Genomic DNA, 9,434 nt, shown 5'->3' on the forward strand with positions numbered 1-9,434 from the left:
GGCTGGGCTCCCCCCGCCCCGCCGTCCGCTGCAGAGCCCGCTGCGCGGACACTCCGAGCTCACGGGAAGCCGCGTTCTCTTTCTGAATACAGCAGAGAATCGCAACAGCCAAAGAAATTTAAACTCACCTGTATGCTCTGCACACCAGCTCTGCAAAAATACCGCTTGATTTCCAGATCAATCTCACAATTTCCTACAAAACTGCAAAGAGGGTCGGCGTTACTCTCAATCACAGAAACCCGCGGGGCGTGCATCTGGGTGACGGGCGCTGCGGCCTGCCCGGGGCAGACGCCACGTCCTACGCGGAGGCCGCTGGTCCGGACGGGGCCTCTGGCCACCTCACAGCGAGTGGCCCGGCTGTTCCTGGCAGGCTCTGGAGGCGAGCGCCTCTCACTGGCTTACCTCGCAATGTTTGTCTTACACGCTAAAAACGTTTATCTTTCAGCGTCCACTAACTTCTGTGTCCAGTGTCCAGGGCTGGGGGGGGGAGGGTGAGTGTTCTCCAGGGCAGGGTGAGCCTGTCCCAGCCTCGAGAGGCAACAGCCTGACCCAGTGACCAGTCACTTCCAACATGCGTGGCATGACGCTGGGCACAGGCTTGCGTCCACCCCCACAATGGACACGCCACGCCAGCTCCGTTCCCCGCGGGCCGCGTGACCTGACCCCTCCTGACGACACCTCGGTGCTGGCAGAGGACTTCTGGGGCAGCTTGTTAAGCTCTAGACCGAGCCTCACGGATGAGCAAAGCGCTGCAGGCAGCCGGGACGAAACCCTTCCAGGCCCCAGCGCCGCGGCGCCGGTCGGGGCTCTCAGCCCGCCCCCACGATGCCACTCTCGATGTCACTTGATTGTGAAGTCACCAGTAACTTCTTATAAAACCTTCTTGCAACTTTCCTTCTGAAATCTTCCTTCTTGAAACTTTTCTTCACCCTAAGGCTTGACCAGTTTGTTCTGTCGTTACCTTCCCATGACTCCTTCTCCCTTTCGGCTGCTCACTGCCTAGTTAAGCTTCCGGTCTGGACACAAAAGCAGAGTCGCGGGCTGCCGTCTCCAGAGCCGCACCTCTCTCACGAGCCTCCGGCGGCTCGGAGCCGCCCTGCTGGTGCCAGGTGCGAGGTCCTCTCTGGCTGCTCGGGGACGGTGCCCACGTTGTTGCGGCTGCAGTTTTCCACGGTCGAGTGTCATGAAATGAAGGTGACCGGACCCAGCCCTACCTCTACCCTGTCTGGAGACTGCAGAAAGTCAAAGACAACGCATGAAGATAATCACCCCGGTCAAGGATTAAAAAGGCACCTGAAGAACAAACGTAAGAACCAAAACACACACACCGGGAAGACGCGTCACTCATTTATTTTTAGAAGCCGTGGTCACCGCACAGGCCCTGCCCGGTCGCCTCGCAGAGCTGATCGGACCTGCCGCCCGCCCCCGCCCGGGCTGCGCCCACTCCTGAGCCCAGCCAGCACCGCGTGTACGGGGGTCGTCAGAGCTGTCTGCGACTGGCCCGCATCCCTCGGACAGTGTCCCCAAGGGCATGCTGGACCCCCTCTGAAGGCTGAGAGACGCCGCACGGGGCCACTCTGCGGCCCCGTCAGTGGGCGCCTGGGCAGCTTCTGCCTCTGGCTGCGAGTGACGCCGCTGTGAGCCGCTTCCACGAATGTCGCTTCCAGCCCCTGCTTTCAATTCTGGGTCACACCCAGAGGTGGGGCCCGCGCTGGGGCACCTGGAAGTTTAAAGGCTTGAGGAAGGGCCAAGCCATCTCTGGGAGCAGCTGTCCCACCCTGCACCCACCCACAGTGGCCGGTTCCGACTCCTGCTTATGCTCTGACACCGCCGTGTCCAGGCCTACGGGGGCAGCACCCGAGGCGCGAGGCCAGAGCCCGCACGTTGGATGTGCGCCCGAGCGCGTGTCCAGCCGGCGGTCACTTCAGTCGCTTACTGTCACTCGTGTGTCTGCTCTGGAGAAGTGCCTGTCCAAGCCTCTTGTCCACTTCTGCATCGGGTCATTCTGTGTGACTGGGGCTGGGCGTTCTCCCACTGACCTCACCGGTCATGTGGCCAGTCGGCGCTCCTGGACGTGACACCCTAATGGCCAAACCTCCCCGTGCAGGGCCACGGGGCCGGCGGGGCTCGCTTCAGAGCCACCTCTTGTCCTCTGGCTCTGCGACCCTTCACCTGGCCAGGCCACGCCCCGGGGGCGGCCGTCCGGGTCTGCGTGAAGGAGCTGGTGTGCTGGACCTCCTTTTCCAGCTACCCACTCTTAGCAGAGGGAGGCAACTGACGTGCGCGCTGGGCGATCCTGCGTCGTGCCGCCGTGCTGAGCTGTTGGTCAGCTCTGAAAGGTGACCTGTGGGTCTTCAGAGTCTTCTGCATTTCAGACTGTGCCTTCTGTGAACAGAGAGCTTTGTCCTCCCCGTCAACCCCGGGGCTTCACGTCTCCTGCTTGCTGGACTGCCCGGCCAGGGCGGCTAGGGCCGGGCGGACCGCTGCCGGGAGCAGACGCCTTCCCTGTCTCTGAGCTGAGGGAAGACGCCGGCCTCCCCCCGAGCCTGGCGCTGCCGTGTCTCCCCCTCCCGCCCCCCCACCCCCGCCTTTACGTCTGCGGAGGCGCCTCCCCCCGCCCAGCGGCTTGACTGCTTTCACTGGAGGGCTTGCTGGGGGAGGCGCGCTTCCTGCGCGGCGCGTGGTGGCTGTGCTCGGCCGACGTGGTGTGCTACTGACTTTCCATCCCGTTTTCCAGGAATGAAAACCGCACTGAGTGTGCACGTGGGCTGCTGGCCGAAGAGCCGCCGAGTTCAAGCAGTGCTGGGCTGTGCTGAGGGAGCCTGTCGGTGTCCTGTACTGCTGTCGCTGATTTGCGGTGACACGCTTATGGGTGGCAACTGTCTAGGAAATACTAGTAGCTAAGACCCAGAGCTAAATAACACTTATGTCTCTGACAGAATTTAGTCAGATGCCACCGAGCTGCAGGCAAGCACAGTGCGGAGACAGGCAACGGCGGCACGCTCTAACCTCCGGAAACACATGTAAAGCAAATAAAAACTTACCTAATCTGAAGGTCCAGAATAATCTGCCTTTTATCCACGTTTTCCGTGTACACCTTAACGCCGTTGATCCTGAGGGGCTGAAACGAGAAGCGCCGAAGTTTCAGAAGCCGGAGGGCGGCGCAGAGGCCACGGGGCAAGCGCCAGCTCCGGCGGGTCGAAGCTCCCGGCCTGGCGGGAGGCACCGTCCGCGTGGGGCGGTCCTGCTATGGCCAGCCCCAGGCCTGCAAGGGCTCCTCCCCCCCGCTCAGCCCCGTCCCGTGTCTCCACCCTTTCTGATACGTCTGAAGCACTTTTTTTTCTTGTAATTTTTCATTTCCTAGGATTTCCACAAAAATGTGACTTTTGAGTGAATCAAACATTCCAGTTTCTGGTATAATTTCTGCACCCAATACAGGACGTTGGGGCAAGGAGCGGCGCCTGAGCAGAAGCGGGAGAGTGCAGCAGGCACGCCGGCCAAGGGCCCCGTCAAGCACACACCCGTCCTCACGCCCACGGCGCCTCCTCCAGCTGGAGACGCCCCTGGCCGGGGCGCTCTCTGCGGCTCCGAGCTCGCCCCGGCCCTCCGCGGCCGAAGGAGTGAGCTCTCGCGTGGCCGAGAGGCTGGTCTGCTGGCCCGGCCTGGATGCACCAGGTCAGGGGCAAGGGCAGACGGTGAGGCCAGCGCTGCCAGAGAGGTCTGAGCAGCCCCTCGGGCCTCGATGGAGCAGGAGGCCCAGCAGCAGGACAGAGTGGGAGCAGCGCCCGCGGGCACAGCGGGAGCGCCGGGGCGCCCCCCCACGGAGCTCCGGGGAGACCTGCAGAAGCCCGATGAAGGGTGGCGGCCGGAAGCCCCCCCACCCCGCAGCCAGTGAGGAGACCGATGAAACCTACCTGCTGCCCCACATCCACCTTGCTGAAGCTGAAGGTGCTGAGGTGGGCGTTTGCGCCCCGCACGGCGGGCTCTATGGTTTCTCGAAACAACTTCTCTATAAACTGGCAAATAAAAGGCCACATGTGCTTCACGGTCTGAAGAGGAGAGAGAACTGTGTCAACAGAACGCTGCCGTCACAACACACTGGCACCGCCACAGAAATCATGCCCAGAGCCTGCCAGGACTTCTAAAACGCAAGGGGGTCCTACTGGTCACGCGAAAGCAACCCAAAAACGCGTAACAAAGCACCAGCTGGCGCCGCAGGGATTCTCTGGTCACACATTCTCTTCAACCCACCGGCACAGGTGACCGGGAAACCCGCGACTGAGGCTTCTCCTGGCCTCGGAGGGCAGGAGCCAGCCTGCGCACGCTCGGACCTAAGACTCAGCCAAGCGGAGAACAGAGGCGCTCGGAGCGCCCCGCCCGTGCGGCCCTGCCAGAGGCCAGCAGCGCCTGTCAGCAGCCGGCATCCTCCCAGTGGCCGGCGGCCGGCGAGAAGAGGCCGGCCCACGTCCCGGCAGGTGCTGGCAGGGGCCCGGCGGGCACCACCAAGCAGCCCCCCCGGCGCGACGCCCCGGGTCCCAGACGTGGCGCCCCGCGCCCGGAATCGCCGGCTCTCACCTTGTTCAGCCACTCTGCTCTTTCGGTGTCTGGAAAGTGAACCTAAGAGAGAAACACACGTGGGTCAACCTGGCATGTGAGCAAGAGGCGGCCGCTCCAGCCTCTGGCCTGCAGGCCCAGTTCACAGGGGGCCCTGCCCAGCACTGAGGCCCCAGGGCTGCCCCCAGGCCCGGACCGCAGCCTGCCCCAGAGAGCGGACAACGGTCTCCTCCTCACAGGGCCGCTTTTCCTTCCCAGGCCTGGGCCACGAGGGCGTCGGCCACAGCGCCGGGCCCGCAGGCTGAGAGCCTGGAGGCGGAGCTAAGCTGCTTGGCCCAGGTCAGAAGCGTCGTCTTTGCTGTCCCCGAGACCCGTGCTGTCCCTGGGGGCGCCCCGGCCTCCTGGCCTCCTGCCAGCCTGCTCCAGACCACAAGGCCCTGTTTGGCCCCCGATGCTGGCAGCTCAAGCTCCCTGGGGCCTCCCCAGGAGCCAGGCCTGCCATCCCGAGGGTGGGTCAGCCCAGGATGCGGGGGCAGAACCAGTGCCGCCTTCGTGCTGGCCCTGAGACAACACCACAGAGGGGCCTGGCGCAGCCGGTCACTGGGCAAGGCGGCGGCCGGGCCCATCTGGCGCGTCCACACGCTGCCTGGCCCTGCACACGCCAAAGGACGAGGTGGGCAGCCAGCCTGGCCTTGCACGTGCCGCCGTGAAATGAGATGCGTTTTTCTCAACTGAGCTTGCATTCACGCTGGACAAAGGAGGGCACCCTTCCGGGGCAAGGCGGCTCCGAAGCGGGGAGAACCATGGCAGGGGCCACTGTGAGCACCCCCGGGCCGCAGCCGGGCTGGGGGCTCCGGGCCCGCCCACGGGGCCGCCCGCCAGGCCCAGGACCCCGCCCAACAGTCACCCCAGAGGGCAGAGGGCCGAGGGCAGCTGGGCCCTCCCCAGGCACAAAACTCCAGCCTGTGTGCCGCAGGGCTCAGCTTCGCCAGCAGACCCGCCACCAGCGCGTCCCCTCCCATGGCTCACCAGTGTCGCATCACTGCGGCCGCCTGGCCAAATGACCCTGGCCCTGGCGCAGCAACGCCCCTCCAGTGCCCGCTCACCTTTCCTCGTGCTCTATTCTTAGCAGTCAGCTCGGCCAGCTGCAGGAGACGTGGCGGGCACCCTGCCCCCGCCACGGCAGAGGGCGGAGGGCACAGAGGGGCTCCCCCAGCTCTGCGCTGGCTGCTGCATTGTCGGGGCCCACAGGCGGCTCTGGTCGGTTGTTGTAGCTCTGGAACGCGCCGGCACACCGTGGGCACTGCCCGCCCTGCTCTGCTGTGCCACGTCACCCCACTCTGGCTGCGGTAACAGGAATCCACCCCGGGCGCCCGGCCTCCGCGTCCGCCGCCGCCGGCTGTGACTTCGGCTCCAGAAGCCGCCGCCCCCCCCCCCCCGGGATGGGTTGGGTGCCGCCCCTCCCACAGAGCGGGCCCGCAGACAAGCACAGACGCACCCACCCTGGCTGGCCTGCTTTCTTGACGGCGCCGACACTGTGTGTAGTGAAGCGGACACTACCAGACACCGGGGGACAGCGGGCGCCCAGCACGCCGTCTCTGGACAGAGCCTGCGGCTAGTGCCCACCGCCCACTGTCCTCGTCATGAGCTGGGACCCCGCGCGACGTGGGTGAAGACAAGACTCCGCGGCTGGTGTTATGGCAGATCCAGGAGAAGCACCCCATCTGCTGCGTTTTCCATACAACAGACTGGGGGGAAATTACAAGGTTTTTGTACAATCGCTTGATCAAATTCTGGGCTCTCCGATTCTTGCCTGAAGACCTACTAGCCTGTTCCTTGTAAGGGGTGACCGCATACACAGGAGATCACAGCAGACCCTCAGGGATTTCTTCCCTTTCTTTTGAGACAGACTTTTCAAAAGGCAGATCAGGGGTCCAGCTCCCTGACCACCCTGCCTATGTCACAACAGCGGCCAGCCGCCTAGCTGTCCAGCACCTTCCCACACCTATCAGCCCACCTACTGGGCAGCTCCCTGACTGCCTACGTCATCGACTGGGCAGCCTGACCCCTGCTGGCCCCCCCAACGCAGACACCCATCACTCCCCACGCCCACTTCCTGGCCTCTGCCTGTCACTCACCTGTGCCTTGCCCCGGGGCCTCAGAGGATCTCCTGCTCTGTCGCCAGGCACCTGGCTGTCTACCTGCCCACCCACCGCCCGTCGGGGGCCTGCTGCCCTCTCACGGGCAGCCAGAGAGCCCACGTGCCGTCTGGCTCCATTCACACAGGGAGTCCAGCACAGGGAAGCCAAGGGGCCCAGCGGATTCGCGGCTGCTGGAAGGATGGGGACGCTCGTGCTACGAGCTTCTTCTGATGATGAAGGCTAGACTCCGGCGACGGTCACACAACGCCGCGGTGGCCCTGCAGGGTGCTGAAAGGTAAACGTACGGCACATGACCCACGCAGCTATCAGAACAGCAAGGAGCAGAGTGGATGTGCTGGCCCCTATACACACACTTGCTTTAACAAGATGTCGCCTCAGACAAGAACCCAAGCAAACCCGTCGCTCCGGAGGCCCACGGGCGAGGCGGCGCCCGGCCCGGCCTGCGCCGCGGTGGACAGCTCGCCGCCAGGCGCTGACGCACACACCAGGAGACACAGGAGGGCGCCGTCGTGCGGCCGCGAGGCGTGCGTGCGACGCGCAAAGCCTCGTGCCCTCAGCACGAGCGGCTCCTCCATGCCCACTTGCGCCTCGGTCTCTCCTGCTCTGCAAAACGTCTCCCTCCAGCCTCCAGCCCTAGGGCGCCGGCTCTTTGCGATGTGCACCCCCTCGCCCCTCACAACTGGCGCTCTAACTGCAGACTCGCTGCTTTAACAGGGGCTTGCAGGGGCCTGACCACCACTCCTCGCACCTTCTCTCTCTGCAGGCATGGCGGGGACCCGAGTGCAGCCCAAGCTGGACCTGCCAGCACCGCTCACCCCCCATCCAACGGCTTCGGGTGCAGCCACGACGCAGGGCACACGCCCGCGCGCATACACGTGAACTCGCCCCTGGCCTCCGGACCCGTCCCAAGCCTCCCTCCTAGCCCTTCCGAAGGGCGCACTCAACAAGAGAACACTGGTTTTCCTCTTACGTCCACGGGACAACCTATTAAGAATTCAGAAATCTGGTTCTTTCCCTAAAAATAACGCCTGTTTTCATCTGAGATCCAGGGAAGCGGGATGAAGCACACCCACACGCGTCTGCACACAGGCCCGACAGGGAACACTGCCCGCCCCCAGGGCAGGCCTGGGGGTGTGAGGCGGCACATGCAGCCACATGGCTGGCTTCCCGCCATGGGGGTACGGGGCAGGGAAACCCCGGGGATGTGCAAGCAGGAGCCACTGATGGGCCCAAGTCAAGCCGGAGGGGCGAGACCAGGGCCTCAGTCTGCTGAGCAAACGGCCTGAAGAGCCCAGGCCCTGGGAAGGGAGGCCTGGAGGCATCTGCCGGGCCCCGCAGCCACTCAGGCTGAGGCCAGAAAAGTCTCTCACCGGCTCAGCCCACAGAGAAGCGACGCTCTGAGGCCGCGGGAGGGTCTCCGCCAGGGCTTGGAGCGCCCAGTGGGGCACGTGGGAGCTGGCGGGCAGGACCCCGTGGCGGTCCTGTGTCACGGAGCGGGTGCAGGCCCAGGCCGAGACCTCCCCGGGCAGGCGGCCCCAGCACGCCGAGTGGCTACCGAGCGTCTCCCGACCTGCGGAGCTGGGAAGGAGTGGCGAGATGGGCAGGCCTGCTCCCAGGATGAGGCGGCGACGCCTCTCCTGGGCACACCCCGCACGGAGGACAGGCGCTTGAACGAGCAGCTCGGGCCACCGCTCTACTGGCAGGGGCCGGACGCTGGGCGGATCCTCGTCGCACAGGAGCACAGAGCCGGCTCGCTCAGCCAACAAAGGAACTGCGCGAGCGCAGGGGGCGCGGGGGGGGGCTGGCCCAGCAGGGAGAGGGGCGAGCCCAACAGGGGGCGGGGGGGACCGGAGCCCAGCAGGGGCGGGGGGGGGAGCCCAGCAAGGCGCCACTGCAACCTGCCAGCAACCGGCCAGACGGCAGCGGCCCTCAGCAGGACACGCTCAGGGGCAGCGTTGGGGCCGGCGGGGTGGCCAAAGCAGGCCCAGGCCCGCCCTGGGCAGGGGCAGGCGCCGGCATCGTGGGGCGCAGTGAAAACGCTCCGGGGGACAGAGGTGGTGACAGCACTGCGAGGCCAGGGACAACGAGGAGAGGGTTTTGCTGCGGAGACACGCAGGAGGAAGCGGGCACAGCGCCCGGGAAGACCCGCGGCGAGGGCCGCCACGTCCCAGTCCAGGGACACGGCCTGACAAGGCAGAGCCGCCCGGACGGTGAGGCACGGGCCAGCGGAGGGGGAGGGCGGCGGGCCCGGGAGCCCCGATGCCAGCTGCAGCACCAGCCGTCCTTCCCGCCGCTCCGGGCTCCGTCAGGCGAGCTGGCCACCCAGGAGCGCGGCCGGCTGGGGCGCGGGCTGTCCGCTTGGCTGCGGAGCCGGCGGGCCGCGGCCTGACCAGCGCACAGCGGCTCCTTCCGGCGGGAGGAAAACGGCCACAAACGCCTGGAAGCAAGCGAAGACCTCGGAGGAGCGGCGCTCACACCCCAGCAAAACACCGGCAACCCCCAGCCGCCGCCAGTCTCCCTCGGGGGCCCTCCCCGCACCCCGCTGCTCCCCCCAGCCAAAACCAGGACCCTCAAGCAGAGAAGCGACAGCAGAGAGAGGGGCCGCCCGCCGCGCCTGAAGTCTGAGGACGCAGGTCCTGCCGCGGGACGGCGGCCACAAAAGGGCAGCAGGCCGGGGGGCCGCCTTGCAGGGGCCTGACCACCACTCCTCGCACCTTC

General features: G+C 65.8%; 2 protein-coding genes across 2 annotated transcripts in view; one reads left to right on the forward strand and one right to left on the reverse strand.

The window, feature by feature from the left end:
• Nucleotides 1-4,617, reverse strand: part of ESYT2 (extended synaptotagmin-like protein 2) — a 25,308-nt gene extending 20,691 nt beyond the window's left edge. The window contains 4 exon segments of the mRNA XM_012733893.1: nt 129-201; nt 3,045-3,121; nt 3,915-4,049; nt 4,576-4,617. Coding sequence (XP_012589347.1) covers nt 129-201; nt 3,045-3,121; nt 3,915-4,037 — 273 coding nt within the window. The 5' untranslated portion in view covers nt 4,038-4,049; nt 4,576-4,617.
• A 2,311-nt stretch (nt 4,618-6,928) lies between these two features.
• WDR60 (WD repeat domain 60) overlaps nt 6,929-9,434 on the forward strand; it is a 16,007-nt gene continuing 13,501 nt past the window's right edge. The window contains exons 1-2 of the mRNA XM_012733880.1: nt 6,929-6,990; nt 7,480-7,591. Of these exons, the coding sequence (XP_012589334.1) occupies nt 6,929-6,990; nt 7,480-7,591 (174 nt within the window). The remainder of the gene's footprint in view (nt 6,991-7,479; nt 7,592-9,434) is intronic.

The sequence above is a fragment of the Condylura cristata genome, unplaced genomic scaffold (genome assembly GCF_000260355.1).
Source record: "Condylura cristata isolate star-nosed mole 26May11 unplaced genomic scaffold, ConCri1.0 scaffold00042, whole genome shotgun sequence".
NCBI classification, from domain to species: domain Eukaryota; kingdom Metazoa; phylum Chordata; class Mammalia; order Eulipotyphla; family Talpidae; genus Condylura; species Condylura cristata.